This window comes from Mustela nivalis (assembly GCF_964662115.1).
Source record: "Mustela nivalis genome assembly, chromosome: 13".
Lineage (NCBI taxonomy): Eukaryota > Metazoa > Chordata > Mammalia > Carnivora > Mustelidae > Mustela > Mustela nivalis.
The window spans coordinates 18,329,675-18,349,893 of record NC_139032.1 but is presented as its reverse complement, the minus strand read 5'-3'; the positions used below and the strand labels follow the sequence as shown (position 1 = coordinate 18,349,893).

The following is a 20,219-nucleotide window of genomic DNA, read 5'->3' as shown; positions in this document are numbered from 1 at the left end:
GGCGGCGGAGCGCGCGGCGGGCGGGCCGGCGAGCAGGGTTTGCGCGCGAGCCGGGCGGTGGGCGCGGGCAGGGCCCAGGGCGCCCAGGAGCCGTGTCAGGCGGCGGCGAGGAGCGGGCGCGCCGGGCGCGGGGAGCCGTCGGCGGCCGCTCGCTGAGGGGACGCCCCGGTGGATGTGCTCTCGCCGCCGGGCGCAGGGCTTAGGGGAACCTCGGCGGCGGCGGCGGCGGCGGCGCGGGGGGCGAGGCGGGCCGCCCGTTCCCAGGGAAGGAGGCGCGGGCGTCTGAGCGAGGCCGGGCGCGGCGGCCTTCCCTCGCGCGCCCCCCGAGCCAGCGCCCGCGGCCGCCTCCCGCGCCCGCCTCGCTCCTCCCGGCGGCCCGAGCCGCCCGCTCCCGCCGCACCCCCGGCCCACCTGGTGGCCCCGGCCCTGGCCGCGGCCCCCGCGGCCGTTCCCCGAGCTCGTCCCGGACGCGCGCCCGGGCGGCGGGGGCTCGGCGGCCACCGCTGCCTCGGGGGAGCGAGGGCGGGAGGGTGTGTGTGCGCGCGTGTGAGCAGGGGGTGCCGGCGGGGCTGCAGCGGAGGCACTTTGGAAGAATGACTCTGGAGTCCATCATGGCGTGCTGCCTGAGCGAGGAGGCCAAGGAAGCTCGGCGGATCAACGACGAGATCGAGCGGCAGCTCCGCAGGGACAAGCGGGACGCCCGCCGGGAGCTCAAGCTGCTGCTGCTTGGTGAGTACAGCCCGCGGCCGGCCGCCGTGGGCCCTCCCGCCGGGCCCCTGCGGCCCCCGCCCGTCGCCCCCGGGCCCCCGGGACCGCTGCCCTCCGCGGCCCCCGCCCCCGGGCGGCCGCGGCTCGCCCGGACCCTCGGCGGGCGCGCCCCCGGCCACTACCTGCACCCGCGCGGGCGCGCGGGCGCGCAACACACACATACACACGCGCGCGTGCGCGCATACACGCGCGCACACATACACGCGCAGAGGGGTCGCGGCTGCCTTGCCCGGGGCCTCGGCTGGTGCCTTTTGGTATCCCCGAGGGCTGTGCCTTCGGGGAGTGCCTTTATGTGCTGTGCATCTGCTAAATGGCAAATCACTTCGAGGGAGAGGCGCGGGGGTGGGAAGGTGGGCAGCGCGTTGAACTTCCAGTGTCTTGGCCATGGCGCCCCGTGTTGGAGAGGGGAGCTGTGTGTGTGTGTGTGTGTGTGTGTGTGTGTGTGTGTGTCTGTGGCCCGAGGATGACGAGCCGTGGCGGGACACATTGGGGGACAGCGTGCGGTGGGGTGGCCGGTGTGAATCCATTGTCAGTTCTTTCTGGGGTCAGGAGGGAATGGGGGCCGGGTGGGCAGACTCGCGACTGGATTCCCCAAGCACTGATGATGAGGGAGTCGAGTGGTTGGCCCTCCAAAGAATGGGGGTTATGTATTCAGGTGGCAGGCAGGCAAGCTCAAATGTGTCACATAAGTGCTTTCTCTAGCCACCAAACCACTGTAAGGAGGGACCCTGAAGAGTTTCTTTACCAGTGCATGGTGGCAGGCTTGTTTCTCGTCTGCACCATTCCTTCCAGATAGGAGGGATACGGGAGGGTTGTGCTGTGTGGTTGTTGACAGCGACCGGTTTCTTTTGTTTAATGAGACAACCCAGATGTAGGCCTGAATTCACAATAGTTACTACTGAAAACCGGTGCAGCCTCTCAATTACTCTCATGGCAGCAAATAGAAACCTTTTGTTTAAAACGGGCAGCATTTTAGTATCTTTGGGATCTGGACTGGAAGGAAAACGGGAAGTGTATAGCAAAAATTTCCCTTTAATCTCTTAAAAAAAAAACACAACCCAACATTCTGCCTTCACACTAAGTTATCAAGAAAACGCCATTTCTCAAATAGGAATTCTATTGATAATTATCTTTGAGAGAATGTTCAGAATCAAGGATCAGGGTGCACATAGGAGTCAGCGTGACATAACTCTGAGCTATGGTGGTAGGGAGAGCAAACAGCTTTGCGGTAACAGGCCTGAAAAATGTCTGCACTTGTGTTCAAGATATTTGTGTGTATAATAAATATGTTTCCCAGACATGTCTGAAAAAAAGAAATACTGTATTGTCAATTCAGATTTAAGAAGCATGCAGTTTCTTTCTTGAGCATTTCATCTCCTGGTTTAAGGAACCAGTTGCCTTTGGGACTGAACTGCTTATCTACCGGATCATTTACAAGAGGGAACAAAATATAATGATCGCAAATAGTTACAAATGGTTAACTCGCATGCCATGCTTTATGTCTTCATCTTGAAACCAGATTAGATAAATGTGCACATGCTTATAAGGAACAGAAGGCAAGCGCTGGATAAAAGAGGTGGGCTTTAGGGAATGAAGCCAGGGGAGGGGAAAACTGCAATTGGAAAAAGAATATTTAAAGAAAATGTTTTTATTCTCATTTTGGGCTACTTCTAACGGCTGAATCATGTGTAATTGAGTATGTTGCGAATTCTCAAGATTGAGAAAAAAAAAAGAGGGGAAGAGAAATAGGCATAGAGTGTCTAAGTACAGATAAAGGAAAAGGATGTGTTTTAGAGAGACTTAAGAATAGGCTCTCTTTTGCTCTGTTTACAGTCTTTGTTTATGGTTAGCTGTGAATACAGCGTTTGAGATCTCAAGCCTTCCCTGTTGTCTGAAATGTGACAGCTCGAGGTCCCCAGAAGCTAGGAGTTAGAATCCCGGGGGCTTGTCTGTTTGAAGGCTTCAGTCTGAATGTCTAGGAGGAAGATTTTTAGGCAAATACACATAAATGAATGTTTAATTACGTACTGTATATTTCAGTAACATACAGTGCTTTAAAAATACACTTGGGGAGATGATTTTATGAGCAAAAAAGTGAAACAGTTTTCCTGCTGAAGTGGTAGTAATAGAGAACTTTTTCTCTTATTAGATATTTAAGTGGGGTTTAATAAGCCTCACCTCAGCCCCCAAATAGAGCCCATTAGGAGTGGGGGGAAGATAGGGCATTAATTTAGCACCTACCTTCATTAGTAGCATTTACAAATTTGAACAGCTCTTTGTTAGAAACACTACCCCTAGGCATCAGGTAAGATTTGTTACAGTTTCCTGTGCTAGAGATGGTGCTTTTGTAGCATAATGAGTTTGATTCCTATACTACCTCTACAGTAAATGCCCTCTACTAAATGTAGGTGTGTGCATGTGTATGTGTGTGCATGGGATTTCACAGTTTTTTGAATCCAGGAGAAAAATGATGGTTGATTTGAGCCAGGAAAGGTGTTGGGGAGGACTTCTCTTTGAAGATCTGCTCTCCCATCGGCTGCTTGGATGAGTTCACTGCATCTTCCTGTTCCCACCTGTCCAAAGGAGGTTCTTTCACAGTGTCAAGATTTATCAATATTTTTAACTACATTATTTAAATGGAGGGGTCACTTTTATATTTAAATGACATTCAGTATGAAATTATTTTCAAACTGAATTTTAGTTCAAGCCATGACGTCATATTAGTGGAAATGGATTTACTTGGCGGGGGACTTTTGAATATGTTCACCATTTATTTTATATATTACTAATATGAAGAAACAAGAGAGAGAAAATAGTCGTTACCGGCCTAGATGAAAGTATAGCAGTGAAATGTGGGCTGTTTTGATACATGTACAGCAATTATGCTGGTGTATTCCAAATAATATAGTACCAATATGTTTTGATTTTTATTCTTTTTTTAAAATGAGCCCAGAAACTTACCACTGTAAAATAACCATATTTAATAATGAATTCTTGTTTTCTTTACCATATTCGTTCTCTGAATTTGCTTACATAAGTGTTTTTCCTTGACTCCTCAAGGAAAGCTTTGTATTCTACATCTATATGTGAGCGAATAACTTATTTTAACTTGGTTTTAAGTTTTCATATGCTTTGTGCATATATAGTACATTATATTTACTTTAACTGATTAACATTTATGAATATTAGCTAAATGTTTGTATTTGTAGTACATAGGTCACAGTATTTAATATTAATGTGTCCCTAAGATTGTATACAACAAGTGGCTTTGAATTCCTGCTTTTAGTTACAGATATTCGTGCTGAAATTTTTATCAGTTCCTTGAGGATATATATTTATATATTTTCTGTTAACCTGTTCTTATTTTACATGTTTTTAAAATCTCAACTCTTTAGATCTTAATCATTAAACAGGAAGATTTAGCAAGCCTTTGTAATGGACTGGGTTCCACCTATTGAAAACAGGCTGTTCAGTCTGGTCTTAGCTGGAAGAATATATGTTCTTGGTCCTCTAACTGAATTACATGCGTGATTGTGGATTTTCGTCCTATCCTAGACCAGCAGCTTAGGAGGGTAGGGAGTGTGTCTTTAGTGCTCACTATTAAACCCCAACTTCCAGCTCAGTAGATCTCTAACTCATAGCATGCCCTCCCTTAAATACTTGTTGAATGAGTGAGTACCTTTATTCCTGACCCTCCTGATAGAAATTGGGACCATGAAATAATGAATAAATTGTGGAGACACAGGGATACATAATGTTTTTTAATCTGTGGCAGATAAAAATCACGATCTTTAAAAAATTATAACTCTTTGAGGCAATTGCATATACGCGCGTTCCAGAATCGGAAGTGTTAACGTGATATGTGACCTCGTGTACTGTGCCTGTGTGTTAAGGTTCTGTGCTGCATGTGTTTGGGAATGGTGACAGCGATGCTTAAAGTATGAGAATTGAAAAGGAAAAAAAAAAGATAAACCATTCCCTATCTTGGCTACTTCTTATTGCGTAGAAGCTGGTTTAACCCTGTTATCTCCGGGCCATACACTTTCTCCACCACGCGCTGGGCAGAGTGAGTTTCAGGTTTCTCCAGAGCATAGGTGGCAACTGCAGAGGTTTTTGTGATTCATCTGTACAGTCAGATGAGAAGCACAGTGATTAAACAGAGGTTTAAGAGTCGCACATGGACTCTTTTGAGTTGCGAGGTATACAGTTGTCCTGAAAACTGGACAGTTATAGAGCAGGAGCGCACTTGGCCGTCTGGGAATGCTCCGGTGGATTCAGACAGGAGGGAGGGTTCATTCACGTGGGTCTGGGTGAAAGTGCCTGGCCCGCCACCCCGCAGTCGAGTTCCCTGGAGAGGGATGGGGGTTGATGGTCTGAATCAACCCAGAAGTTAGTGGCCTTCTAGGATGGCCACTCAGAACAGCAGAAGGCAGGGGACCCTATGAGCGGCCCCAATAACCGCTTGTCCCGGGAAATGCCAAAACACAGTGTTGATGCGGCTGCATTACAACCAGCGAGTTTTAGTTTTGCTATTCTTTCAGCTTCCAAGTGTCCAATATGTTTCTAAATGTCAGGATTTATTGGGATGCATCTCGTCTTTTTCTTTTTGCCTTTTTTCTGTTTGTTTCTTTGAAACAAAGGACTTACAGTTTATATCTGGAGGGTGAAATGGGGGCATCCCTCATGAAAATCAGAATTGTAGCTCTGACTCTATAGCAGAGCCTTCAGAGTAAGATTTTTGCGTCGAGCCGTGTAGATTTATTGTCTGGATCTGCCCTGTAACTCGTGGGTCTGTTTACATGTTATTTCTTCCTATGCGAACTTCGGCACATGTTAAAATCATACTATGCAGTGAAGTTATCCCCTATATATCGATATGTATATTTTTAGGTAAATGTAGGAAGGAGGACCAGAAGAGTAATTTAGTGGCCATTTTGTTTATTACAAGTAAATTTGATAGCCTTCTTTTCATTAAAAACAACAACAAAACCACAACCCAGTTCCCCTTAATAAGAGGTGGTGTGTGTTCAGTTTTCGGAGGTGCCTATTCAGTATAATTATGATTTTTATTACAGATGAATTTTTAAGGACCTGAAACAGCTTTCACAGTTGTGAGGCTGCGTGCTATGCTAAACTTAGCAGAAAAAAGGAACAGATTTTTCTTCATGATCCAGGCAAACTTACACTTGAGAAGAAATGAACTAGATTTTCCAAGGATGATTTTGATTCCAGCATTCATATTAATTTTTCTTTAACGGGAGGTCATTAGTTCTGTAGATATTAGTGGAAATGTTGATTGGGTGTTGTAGAGGAAAAATCGGGATCTCAAATGGTACATCTTGGCAAAGAGAAGCCATTTTAAGAAGGTTAGGATTGCTTGCTTCTTAAGAAGGTGGAGGAAGAGAGTCTGTTTCCTCCAGACTCTCTGTTTTGGGTTGAGGGAAATACAAGTATTTGTAGCAACAAATTTAAAGTCTAGTTTCCTGGTTGAAAGAGGGAGGGCAAGGACATTTTTCAAAAGGAAACCTTTATAATGGCTTTCCAGCAATGTTAAGATTTTTGCAGAAATAATCCTAGGCAAGTGTGAAGTAGCAATAGAAGGTAAAATGTGTGATTGTTGGTAATTAAAGCTGTGGCAGTAACTGACTACAGTAAACAGTGAATGTTTTCTCTTGTTCTGCCGAATGGAGTAACATTAAAGACAGAGCTGTTCTCAGACCCAAACACGATTTTGTGTGAACAGCTGTTACTAATAAAATTATAGGAAGTTGTTCGACAATCACCTTTGATTTGTTATGTTACTGATATGTAAAAGTCTGTCTGATTTCTCATCTAACAGGTAGTAAAAGTAAGAAAAGGACCTAATCATACTATAGGAAATGAGTTCATAAATCCTAGGTGGTCATGGATCTGGGCTTTATATGCAAAAATAAATACCTGTATTTTGATGCTGAGAAAGTGAATTTGCATTCACTTTATATCTCTGGGGTTGACCTTTATACCTAGCCATCATTTCTGAGATCAGTGCAGGATATTTTGTCAAAAACCTTCATGGTTGAATTTTTAAGAACAAAATGAGTATTATTTAAAAATGAAGTTATGAACATATTTCAAATTTATTTATTCCGCAAACACTTGCCAGTTACTGGAAAACAAACATTTCCTCCAATTTATTTATTTATTTTTAAACAGACATATCTTATGAAAGAACAGTTGCGTACAGAATGCTGGTCAAATGAACCTACAGTAAGCATCTAATATATGTAAAAGAATGTGCTGGGCGAGACACTCCTCATTTCTTATTTGTCAACGGGAAACACTACAGTTGTAGCACTTTTTCACAGTTTTTGTTGTTTCTCAGTTGACGCCCTCGGACGACTTGTCCTTCTGAGTTTTATCCTTCCTGACGTTGGCTTGGCTTTTTTTTAATTGGCTCTTAATACAAAGAAAAAAACAAAATAATCTGAAGGCCATTGTAGAAGCTTTCCGGGGATTACACAACTGGGGAAAGCAGATGATCTTGAGAATTATTTCCTTGGAGCATATCGGGGTTTTTTTTGCCTTTAACTGAGAGAAATGATTACTGACCGCTTGCCCTGAGCTTCAGCTGGATTGGAAGCTGCATGAAGGCAAAGATAGAGGCTCCTCCGGGTTTGTGTCTCGATGTAACACAAAACCTTGCTCAATTTACCCTGGTTCTGTTTTTGTCAGGAACCCCGGGGACTCATGGGCAGAGGAAGGTGTGGGCAGGGTGGGCAGCTGGATTCCCCCAAAGGAAGCAGTTGGAGGATGTGAAGGTCAAGCTTTTTGCTTTCGTCTGAGGGTACCATCCATATGGTCTCCATTTGCCACAGCTCTTTGCTGTTTTGGGGGCCACCCGGGGCACCGTAAAAGGAATTCTGTTTGAGCCCTAGAATAGTCTTTGTCTCCTTGCCTGCTTCTCATTCATTGTCTAGCGAGAATGATTCAGTTGAGCATTCTCATATTGTTTCAGGGTTGAAAAGCCAATGGCAGTTTTTGTAGCAGTTTGAATGGAAAAACTGTTACACACACAGGTCCTTTGAAATTTAAAAATTCCTTACACCTTTATTACAGGATTAATTTTGGACAGTGATCGGTTTGAGTGCTTTGGAAACAAAGTAGTTGTTTCAAGGAAGTGTGTAATGGATTGTGGGGCAGTTGGGAACGCGAGTGTTATTAATGCCATTATATTCCGGCAACCTCATAGAGGGAACAATAATTGATCCGCAAATTAAAAAGAGCAAGAGTGAGACTCTTTGGCTGTCTTGCAGGAACTGAAGAGTGATGTTCAGAAACCTGTTCCTGCATATTTCTAAGAGACAGCCTTGAGGTTTTTTTTCCTTCACAGAGCTGAAGTGATGAATTTATTGCCTCTTCCCAGAATCTGACTTTGCTGTTGTTGTCACTGTTCTTTGTTCACTATCCCTTGTGAAAAAATCGGAAAAGTTTTTCTTCTGCTGCTTTTTTATATTTTCAAAACTTAAAAAATAAAGTTCTTCATTTTTCCTGTTTCTTTCCTGCTTTTCCTTTTGCCGTGGGAGCAAGCAGGGTGATGGGTGGCACCCTCCATATATTTCCTGGTGGCTGCAACTGACAAGTTGCTTCTAAAGACAAGTGCTTCAGTGTCCCCCGTTCCAGCTGTTGGGCAGAGGCCCCCCAAATAGCCCTTCCTTGCAGATACCACCCACCCATTCATTCTTTCATGACAGGGCTTTCATCGCAAGGAGGGGCGCCTTCGACTCCCTGACATGCACATTTCCTTCCAATTTCAGGAACTTCCAAGTTGGTGCTTCTTTCAAACGTGGCTGTGATCTGGTGAAAGGAAGTTGGGTGCTTTAATACATTAAAAGGACACTTGTGAGTGCGGTTTTAGGAGATGATTAACTTTCTTTAGCAACCGTTTAATCTGGCGAAATAGAATATGTTGTTAATTGAACAAAATGCACCCTTCTCCTTCCTTTTCCAGAGGGCAGGGACTTGAGATTGGTTCATGATTACCAGCAGGGAGTGAGTGAGCCAGTGCTGGGCAAGCTCTCATGCGCCGCTGGGTTTCAAAATAGGATGCAGTGCATTTGCTAGAAAGGAGGAAGGTGCTGTAGGCCTGCGTTGAGTAATCTCGAATCTTTCTTATGACTTGAACATTCTCTTCTCAGTCGCTGGAGAGCCTTCAGATCTCTCTTTCTACTTTTATTTCTGTACAGATAGGTAGGGAGGATAGCATTAGCCCAGGCCTTTGCTTTTCTTAACACCCAGGCAGCTTGAGTAGGTTTTGGTGTTTTTGGTGTTTTTGTTGTTGTCGTTATTTTGTTTGTTTGTTTGTTTTCTGTTTCTGTTTTTATTTTTTATTTTTTTAAGGCAAAGATGCGGTGTTACTTTCTGGTCACGTGAGTTGATATTTTAGGACCGAGGCTTTTCAGAGCTGCTCTGTTATGCTGTATGCTCCTTCTGCAGATGGCAAGTGCAGCTCTCCTCCTGTCCTAAAGAGCTGACCCATTTCCTGTGACTTGTTCTAATAATACAGGATGACTTTAATTCTTGTTCCTAGTTTGCCCTTAAAAGAATGCCAGGGTACTTGTTAAGTGTTTAACTCTTGTCTTTCTAAGTAAGACTAGTGATAGTTTTGAAAATGGGTACATCACGCAAAAGTGGTGGCTTACTGGCATCGTGAGACTTTATTCGGCTACATATGTACCTCGTGGCTCTGCATCTTGGGGGAGTTATTTGGATTTTTGTTTTTTCTAAAACCTGTACGGAAGGGAAGTCAGGGACCCCCGCCCTATCTCCTTGAACTAACCTGAAGGTGTTTCTTTCATTTGTTCCTTTACTGTCTCAGTAGAAACCTGTGGAGTGGAGAGATGGGACCAGATCTGAGGGCTGCTTTCCAACTTTCTCCGCAGCCCTGGCATCTTGGCCGCTTTCGGCCTGGACGAGGGGGGCCTGAGCCCCAGCCCGCCAGCAGCCACAGGCTCTCCAGGAGGCGTTGGCAGGTCCGCTGGACTCCTGGCCGCCCTCGCGGCCCTAGCTTCCCCTCCGAAGAGACTCTGAGCGCCCTGCCGGCGGCTCCCACAGCTCCAGGGAGGAGTGAGGAGGCGTGAGCGAGGCTGCCGGAGCTGCCCCTCATGCTGCCTGGCCTGCTGCTGATAGTTTCGTCGCCTTCACAGGGAATGGTATCAGAAGCCTGCTGTCCTATCAGCATGGGTCTCTTGCTTCCTGCAGGAAGGGCGATAGCCTGGCAGGCGCAGGGGTGGAGCCGGAGGGGCAGGCGCAGGGACCCGGCGCTGCCCTGTTCAGGCCTCCGTGCTTTCTTAGGGACCCTCAGGCCACGTCCTTCGACTTACTGCTATGATTTTTTCCCCATCGTTGGCCTTTTAGCAATGCTTTTTCCCATGCTTGCGCAGAATCTCTGCTGCCTGAGCCCATTTCTGCAGTTTTCAGTGAGCGCAGGTCGGCACTTTGAGCCTGGGCCCAGGAGCCCTCAAGCTTGGGGGACCGCTTTGTATTGGGAGCCCGTGGGTCCCTTTTCTAGGGCCTTCCAGGGAAGATTTCAAATGAACCCACGAACAGGCGGTTTCTGTCCATTTCTTCTTACTGGACTGTGCCCCTTTTCCCCACCCCCACCACGGAGCTTTCACTGAAACCAGAGAAACAGGGCTGTTTTTCCGAGCTGCCCTCAGCTGTCATGGCCATGTCAGAGAAACTTCAAGAAGGAGGCTTCCTGTGTCTCTTGCTTGCATTCTGGAGAAGGGGCTCCATGAAGAAACAGCTAGATTCTTGGCCTGGGTCTTCAGAAGCACCCGATTCCCTTGGGCGTGCCAGGCGGGTGTTGGGCGTTTACCAACCTCCGCTTTCCTCCCGGCCACGATCTTTTCAGCTGGATCGCAGATTTGAAGCTGGACGGGTGCAGGGGAAGAGGGGAACAGTCACAGGTGAAGGAGAGAAAGGGGGGGGGGTCTAGTGGGGCTTGGCTGGGCAGAGGGTGTTGTCGCTGGTGGGGCTGCCGGAGCCTGGAGAGCAAGGGAAGGGTGCGCTGCTCCCGGGGCCTGGAGTCTTTGCTCAGGAAGAGCTGGGCCACCGCAGCGGCTCTTGCCTGCCCCACTGCCCTGCCGCCTTTCCTCCTCATGGTCACGTCCCCTGTGCCCTCTTCTCCCAGATCCCGGGGTGCGAGATGAGCAAGTGCAGCAGTCTGGGCTGTTCGGAAGGAGTCCAGGTTGTGTGCGTTCTCTCCTGACCTTTCGGTCCCCAAGGGGCTTACGTAGACCGAGCCCAGAACTCCTGTATCAAGCAGTGTCCCGAGAAAAACCGTGCACACATTATAAAGGAAAGTGACAATGTGGCTCCTTTCTCTCTCTTGCTCTCTTCCTTCATATCTGACAGCTGTTGAAGGTGATGGAAGTGCGTCTCTTCCTGTATTGAGAACTCTGCTAATGTGGCCATGGGTTATTAGAATGTCTCTGGAGAGATCGTTGTCCAGGAAATCTGCTTCACCTGGCTTCCCTCTCCTACAATAGAGCACCTGCCAGCTGCCCAAGGCAGTAAGTAGAGAAGTAGTAGCCTGAGCTGTTCTTGCCAAGTGGATTCACACTCAGGTGGAGGCCCAGAATGTAGAAGTCACCTTGCAATTTTCGCTGAGAAAAGCACCTAGGAGTCGGTGCTGTGCACATTCTCTTTGGAGCTGTTCACCGTCTGGGCTGTCACATCCAAGCCCAGGGAACTCGCTATTCAATGGGCCCTCAAGCCTATTTCCATTTATGACCAACATTCAGAATGGGCTGCTTTTGTCCAAGATAGAAATCGACTTATGAGGATTTCTTGACTGGAAATGTAGGCAAATATATTTTGAATAATTTGAATAATTTTGAATAATTTGAAAGCAGAGCGAGGGAGTGCTGAAACAAAGGATACTTGAAATCAGCCTCTATTTTTATTACCAACCAATTCTTGATGGGTCAAGAACTAATCAATTGGCATAATACTGGCTCCTCTTGGAGCCAAGCTTAGTGGGGACACAGAGTCTAGAGATGGAAGGGCCATGATGTGTTCAAGGACTAAGAAGTGCTATGAACATGCTGGTTTCTCCTGTGATACATTGGGTCACCATCTGAGATGTTACACAGAGCACATTAGGAATGACTAAAAAATTTTGGGCACATATGCATCTCATGTAATGACGAGTTCCCAAAGTTTCCCATGTCTTCTATGAGAGAAGATACCTATATCTTGCTGAATTTGTTTCTGGTAATTTGTTTTTTCCTATCCATACAAATCTTGGGAAAAGGTTGCATTTTAATGGAGGAAATTATAGGAGGACTTCATTAATAGTATTTCTTAGGAAATCTTAACTCCAAATATATTTTCATCAAAATCCCCAGCTGTGTCCTTTGAGAAATACATTTGCTGTAGGGCTTTCCACTCCAGGCCATGCTTATTATGGGAACAGAGAATCTTGTCTAGGGTTTTTCTAAATCCCTAGAGTCTGTGAATTGCTACTCAAATTATGATCTGTCCTTCCCAGAATTAATTAATGCATTGTGCATCCCAGTGTATTGAATCATAGAATCACACAATGATTTATTTTTTCTATTAAAAATATTCATCCTTTATATAATGTATCTTTAAACAGTATGCTACCAACTGAATTTATATTGTATTTTATTCTCTTCTGGGAACAAAACAAGAGCACTTGAGATAGCTATCCTTTGGTGGTATGATTGTTTCCTAAAATAGTATAGTTTAATGATGAGAAAAAAACCATTGTATTTCATAGAGTTTGAATCAAGATGTGTTTATTTTCTTCCACTTAAGAATTTTCTTACATTCCTAAGAAATACATTATATTGTTTTGATGTTGGCCTTCAAAATGACAATCTGTTCTATGTTAATAACTGTTTTTTAAAGGATATTAACTTTTTTTGAAGTATGTTGACACAAAATGTTACAATAGTGTCAGGTGTACAATAATGTTTTTTATGTGTGATTTTTCAGTGATTTTTGAAATATTATAAAATAATGGAAACGGCTTTTTACAGCAAGTTTGAAAAACTTATAAAATTTATTCATAAATTTATCCAGAGTGTACTAACCTAAGAAAATCATTTTTTGTGTGTAATCCTTTCTTGTCTATTTTATTTTTATGTTTCTTACAAAGGTATAATCATATGGTGCTTAACTGACTAAGCCATCCAGGTGCCTCTTCAGTGTAACCATTTTAAAAATTATGCTTTGATGAAATTCTTGGTGGAGTTAGCATTTTAAATTTTTATTTATTTTATTTTTAAAGGCTTTATTTATTTATTTCACAGAGAAAGAGAGAGAGAGAGATCATAAGCAGGGGGAGCACCAGGCAGAGGGAGAGGGAGAAGCAGATTCCTGATCAGCTGGGAGCCTGATGCAGGGCTCCATCCCAGGACCCTGGGATCACGACCCAAGTTGGACGCAGACACTTATCTGACTGAGCCACCCTGAGCATGCAGGGGCATTCCAGGTGCCCCTGGAGTTAGTATTTTTTAAACACACATACTTTATTAGAATAGATTAGTAGAAATGTTAATTGTAGGTCTGAGGATATGAAAAATTCTATGACTTGATTGCACACACCTAAAACATGTCTTGAAGTGATTGTATGCGATTTGCAACATCATGAACAATATTAGGGAGGGTATCAATAAGTTACCAAGCAAAGAAATCATATGTAATTTGAGAATTTGCATTTATTTGATCACTAGTGAGAACAATCATTAGCCCATGTGTTTGTTTCTAATTGGGCCTCCAATTTTGTAAGTTGACTCTTTATTTCCTTTGTCTATTTATGAGTTCTGAACATACATATGAAATTAGCCGTTTTCATATTTACTGTAAATAACTTAGCCCCAGTCTTTTGTTTTTCTTTCTCTTTGTTTTGTACTTTTTAATACAGAAGCTTTTAATTATTTTGAGGCCAACTCTGTTGATCTTCTACTATTCTGTTTTAAAATGAAGGTCTTAATCTGGTTTAAGGACTACATGAAAGTTAGATATACTTCTGTTGCTATAGGCAAAAGTAGTTTGAACATAGTGTTTATAAATCACTGTTGTACAATTCTTTTTCTTCTAAAATGACAATGAAATACACTTAAGTTCATGCTGTTATAGATTATGCAACATAAGTTCTGTATATAATTGGCTTTTCTCATCCAATAATATGTAATGGATATCTTGTCATGTTAATGTAAATCTTTAGCCTCATATTTATGGGTTGTTAGAGTTGCAATGTAGAGTGCAATTGTAGAGTTGCAGTTTTTGTAGTTGCAGTGTATTTTCATTCATATAGTGCTGCTCTTAGCACATGAAAGCCAGTTGTACACATATCTTCTAAATTCTGACTTCACTTTGACAGCTTGAACTCAGCCACGATGGGGAGTATTTACACCATGGAAATTGGCAAGTGCTGCAAATCAGGGCTTACCCTCCACTGGGAGGTTACTGTTAAGACATTCACCAGCGCACTATCATCTATACCTGACCCTTACTGATGGATAGTTTTATTCCTTTATAAAATGTTATAATTAATGCTACAGTGAATATTGTAGGGGATCCATTGTGTATACTTGTACAGTTGATCCCTTCAGTAGGTAATTCCCTTGTCAGCCAGATGACAGGCTTATTTTAAATTTTGAAACACATCACCACCTTATCTTTCAAAAAGGTTGTATTAGTTTACTTTGCCACCTCTAGTTTACATTAGTGACGGTCACTTGATGGGTTAAAAAAACTCATTTGCATTTTATTGGATTAATTTCTATTATACAGCCTTTATTTTCTTTTCTGTAATTTTTTTTTTTTAAACACTTTTAACTTCAACTTTATTATCTTAGCTGTTTCTAGGAAATTGAGTATTTATCTGCAGAAGGATGGAGTGCTCTAGGATGAATGTCTCCAGGGGGAAAAGAAAAGAAACATTATATGACAGATTTGGCCATATACAAAATTATACTGAAACACAAAGTTTTTAATTATGATGAAGTTCATTTTATTTTTTCTGCTGTTTCTTATACTTTTGGTTTCATATTTACCTTCACATTTTTTTCTAAGAGTTTTATAGATTTAGGTCTTAGATGTAGGTCTTTGAGGCGATTTTTGTATATGATGTGAGGTAGGGTTCTGACTTTTTTTTTCCTTTTTTTCTTTTTTACAAGTGATACCTAGTTGTTCTCAGTACCATTTATTGAAAAGATAAATTTTTTTTTAAGATTTTATTTATTTATTTGCCTGAGAGAGAGAGGATGATCGCAAGTGGGGGACAGGTAGGCAGAGGGAGAAGCAGGCTCCCCACCGAGCAGGGAGCCCAGTGCGGGACTCGATCCCAGGACCCTGGGATCATAACCTGAGCTGAAGGCAGATGCTCAACTGACTGAGCCACCCAGGCGTCCCGAAAAGATAAATTCTTTCCCCATTGTATGGTCTTGGGACCGGTGTTATTTATTCTTGCTTTTATTTCTTTCTTGCAATTTATTTGAGTGTCCTTTTCCAATTTTTTTGAATTAAAATTGTTTGGTTGTTTTTTTTAGCATTTTCTGGATTTGAGTTAGAAGTGTTTAAAGCTTTGAAATTTTCTACTTGCTTCTGTGTAGTGTTTATATCATTCTTCTACTGATAGTCTAAAATTATGGTTTTGATTTTTATCTTTGAACCAGGGTTGTTTAGGATAATTTAAAGTTTTCTAAGTGTGATTTTCATTGTTTATTCCTACTCTTAACGTCAATTTGATAGGAGAATGTGGTCTGTACTGTTTTTACTTTTTGGAATGTATTGTAGCCTAGTATGTAGTCAATTTTTGTTCTATGAATACATAAAGTATGTATATGTAATAAAATATAAATTTATGAGTGTTATTTAATTTTATTGCTTATATTTTTGTTAATCTCCTTATTTATATTATATTGTGAGTCTACCAAGTCCTGAGAATTGAGCTAAAGTCTTCTAAAACTCTAGTGTTTATGGCAACTTCTATTTCCAAAGATTTTTCTTCTCTATATATAAGAATTCTGTTTTCATGTACCTTTAAAATATCCACACGAATTAAACTTTTATCTTATAACATTGCCTTCTTACATAAGTCAATTCTATTTTATCTGAAATTCAACTTTGTTGGATGTTAATATGGATCTTTTACTTCTGTTATTTCCATTTGCTTGGCCTATTTCTCCATCTGTTTTCAACTATTCTTAATATCTTATTGCTCCTCTCAGAGTTTTTATTTTGTTTTTGTTTGCCCTCAGTTTAGAGTATCTTTCCTTAAATAGGTGAGTTCATTCTACTTAAACATGTTGATAGCATAGATACGATTGGGTTTTTTGCTGATTTCTGTCTTTTTTTTTTTTTTTAAGATTTTATTTATTTATCAGAGAGAGAGAGGGCGAGAGAGCAAGCACAGGCAGACAGAATGGCAGGCAGAGGCAGAGGGAGAAGCAGGCTCCCTGCAGAGCAAGGAGCCCGATGCGGGACTCGATCCCAGAACGCTGGGATCATGACCCGAGCCGAAGGCAGCCGCTTAACCAACTGAGCCACCCAGGCGTCCCTGATTTCTGTCTTCTGATCCTTTCATTGATGTCTGGTAGTTTTCTTCCTCTTTCCATTTCTTCCTCCTTCCCTCTCCCCTTCCTTTGCCGTTTGGTTTGTATTGGATCTCTTCTTGCGTTTTCCACCTCTGATGATTTGAAACATCGTAGTCTACTTTTAATTTTACTATTGGTAGTCTCTGTAGCTTCTAGTGGTATTCTTCAGGCTATGTTTCTCAGTTTATCAGCTTCAGAGATGGAATACTGTTTATTGTTCCCCCATCCCACACCTCCACTTCCTGGACCCCACCTGCCCATGTAATGGAGAAATTTGTGCACCTGTTACCAGGCGTTGAGAAACTTTTTTTTTTTTTAAATATAGTCATGCCCAGTGTGGAGCCCAACATAGGGCTTGAACTCATGACCCTGAGTCAAGACCTGAGCTGAAATCAGGAATCAGACACTTAACCAACTGAACTACCCAGGCAACCTGGGGTTGGGAAACTTTATTAATACAAAGTGTGAGACAGTAAATATTTTGGGCTATGTGGGCCATATGATCTCTGTTCCAACCATTCAGCTGTGCCACCGACTTTATTAGTGAATGGGTATGGCTATGTTCCAGTAAAACTTTATTTACAAAAATAAGCAGCAAGCCCGATTTGACACTGTAGATTTAAGTTACTAACCCCTGATTTGTATTCCTTCCATTCTTTGCTTCCCTGATATGTAATTTGCATTTTCTGAATTTTTCTTATTCCTCTGATAGACAAGTTAGTGCTATTAAGATTATAATGGTTCTCTAAATCTTAATGGTTACTAATACAATTAACACATTTTGTTGTATATATGTATTTTATGTTTTGTGTCTTCCCTGAGACAACACTGAATGTATGAAATGATAAAACTCTTATAAGAACAATATAAACTTGTCTAGTGGCTAAGGACATTTTTCTGAAAGTTCAGTTCTGTCCCTGTAATTTTATTGATGGTCAGTGAAAGGCTAAACGTACAGAAAACAGAAGTTTTCTTATTTTGAATGTAAAAAGGATATTTGTGTCAGTTGGCATGAGAGGTATATACATGGTATTCAAGGTAGTTTCCATGCTCTTTTTTTTTTTTTTTTTAAGTTGTTGTTACTCATTTGTTTATTTGCGAGAGTGAAAGGGCATGCATAGAGGGGCAGCGGGGGAGGGAGAGAGACAAGCAGACTGATGGGAGCCCAGTGTGGGGTTCAGTATCAGGATCCAGAGATCATGAGCTGAGCCGAAATCAGGGGTCAGCTGCTCAGCCCATTGAGCCACCAGGCGCCCCACTCTTTTTTTTTTTTTTTTTTTTAAGATTTATTTATTGGAGACAGAGGGAGAGCATGAGCAGAGGGGGGAGGGGCAGAGCCAGAAACAGACTCCCCACAGGGAGCCCAATGAAGGGCTCAAATCTAGGCCCCTGGGATCATGACCTGAGCCAAAGGCAGACACCCAACTGACTGAGCCACCCAGGCGCGCCCCCTCCTCCCCACCTACCTCCACACTCCTTTTGTAATCCACATTCTCTGCATTCTGCTCTCCCACAGAGTACAACTTTCTGACTCTTCAGATTCAGTCTGTTTGCTCTGTTATCCTGAAATGCTTTGTGCTCCTTCTGCTTGTACTCTCCCATCTTACCTTCCTTCTTCTTCTTTTTTTTAATTAATTTATTTGACAGACAGAAATCACAAGTAGGCAGAGAGGCAGGCAGAGAGAGAGAGAGGAGGAAGCAGGCTCCCTGCTGAGCAGAGAGCCCGATGCGGGACTCGATCCCAGGACCCTGAGATCACGACCCGAGCTGAAGGCAGAGGCTTTAACCCACTGAGCCACCCAGGCGCCCCCCTACCTTCCTTCTTCATTTCACCTGAAATAAAGCTGACGTTTGACCTTGCGGGCCTATGTGAACTTTAACATTTCACCAACGATTCTGTAGTTTTGCAAAGTTCATACTCTTTATTTTCTCATTTTCTAAAACTCTTCATTTTTCGATTTCGTATCTAGTACCTGGGATGATCAAGGGAATCATTTCTAGGTAAGCCTAAAGAAACCCATCGAAGTATTTTGTTATGTATTGCTTATTATTCAGCTTTCATTCATAGATTTTAGTCTTTATATATATTCGTGTCTATAGTTAAAAATTACTTGTTTAGCATTATTGAAATAAATGCTCATCACCAGATATTTCTTCTCTCACTTTCTTTAATTGTATGCTTTTATTTATTTTCATTTACTTCTGAGTTGGCCGGATTACACTTTCAGATAGACTTTCCGTGAAGGGTCCATGGAGAATATATTTATTGGCGTTCTTGTGTGTTTGAGAATGCGTCTCCGTGGAATTCATGTGCTAACAGCGGCCGGCCGGGGCTAGTGTTCTCGGACTACGCATCCGAGATGTGCACCCACATCCATGTGCGCCCACATCGCTTGCCACGGGGTCACTACCGCCATCTACGTTTGATGAGAGGGCTGCAGCAGCCAGATGGTTTTTCCTTTGTGCTTTGCTTTTTCTCCCTGGATGTCTCTTTCTTTCCTTAACACAGAAGTTTAGTCACTTCACCAGGCGTTGCTTCAGTGTTGGATCATCTTCACTGTTTCTGCTGACGCACTCGGACCCCGTTCCATCTGCACCTTTGTCCTTTCATTTCAGGGCTTTTCCCCAGCTGATCCCTGACTATCTTCTCTCTCCACAGGAATGTTTTGCTCCTTTAGGCACGCCAGTGCTTCATGTATTGGACTTCTGTTGTTTCTCTACCAAAGCTGTCAACTTGCCTCTGACTGCTTCCTTTCTCCATTCTTTTCCTTGTGGGATTCGCTCAGATGGCTTCCCTGCAACACCGCTGGGGCCGTGGTTGGCATCTAACTGGCACGCGCTAGAAAGTAGGTTTGGAATCACGGAGTGTTCTGCTGTACAGTTCTTATTCTCCAACTTCGTCTTCAAGTTCCGCAGTATCACCTTTCCCCCTCCTTATGTCATTTCCTAGCTCTGATGCTTTCTATCTTATTCCATTTTTTAATTCCCGTATTAGTACAAAACGGTTATACATTGTTTTTGTTTCTTCTTCTTCTTCTTCTTCTTCTGTTTCCTGGAGTGAATCTTCCAGAGTGTCGTCTTCATTTTGCTTTTTGCATGTTCTGTGCGTGCGTTGTCTTCATTTTCTCTTTGGAGTTTTCCCAATTGTGCCTGGCCCTACTCTTTGTCCAAAAATGGTGTGGGTGGAATCTCATGGACTTCCTTCCCTCTTTGTCTTGGGTCGGTCGGTGTCCGTCCCATGCTCTCGAGCTGCAGGGCTGAAAGATGACAGTCAGTGTGTTTTCAGCCCCCTGCTTGCCAGAGGTTGGGGTCCCAGAAGGTTCCGTGGCAAGCCGCAGCTTCGGTCTACAAGCTTTGCCGCGGCTTCATCTTGCGCTCCTCCACAGCCCGCGTGGGTAGCAAGGCGAGTTTCAGCTAGGCGTTCCTCACCCTGCCTTCCCCTGCCCTGTCCGGACCTTCCATGTCCGGGCAGCCCTCCGCCCTGGACTGCTGGCCGAGCCAGGAGCGCCGCGCGTGTCCCCGGCGGCCTCGTTCGGTTTGCTCTCTCTGTACTGCTTCTGGTCCATAAGTGTTTTGCTGTTATTTACATGGATGAGGTTTTTCTCTCTGCTTTTCTTCTTCTTTTTTTTTTTTTTTTGTGCATTGTGAGGGGTGGACAGGAAGTTGTTGTTGTTGTTTTAGACCCCTTTGCTTTCTTTCCAGGAAGTCTGCTTTATGAGTCTTGATGACTATAATTAACACATGTGAAGTTTTTCAAGGAGAGTTTTAATTATAGAATCCCATTAAGAATGGGCTTGAAGGTCCAAGCTTGCACCCCACACTCGAGTCACCTCCCTAACG

The 20,219-nt window shown here is 43.4% G+C and overlaps 1 protein-coding gene across 1 annotated transcript in view; it reads left to right on the top strand.

Annotated features, from left to right (window-relative positions):
* Nucleotides 1-392: 392 nt before the first annotated feature.
* LOC309845945 (guanine nucleotide-binding protein G(q) subunit alpha) overlaps nt 393-20,219 on the top strand; it is a 306,083-nt gene continuing 286,256 nt past the window's right edge. The window contains exon 1 of the mRNA XM_082694485.1: nt 393-729. Coding sequence (XP_082550611.1) covers nt 594-729 — 136 coding nt within the window. The 5' untranslated portion in view covers nt 393-593. The remainder of the gene's footprint in view (nt 730-20,219) is intronic.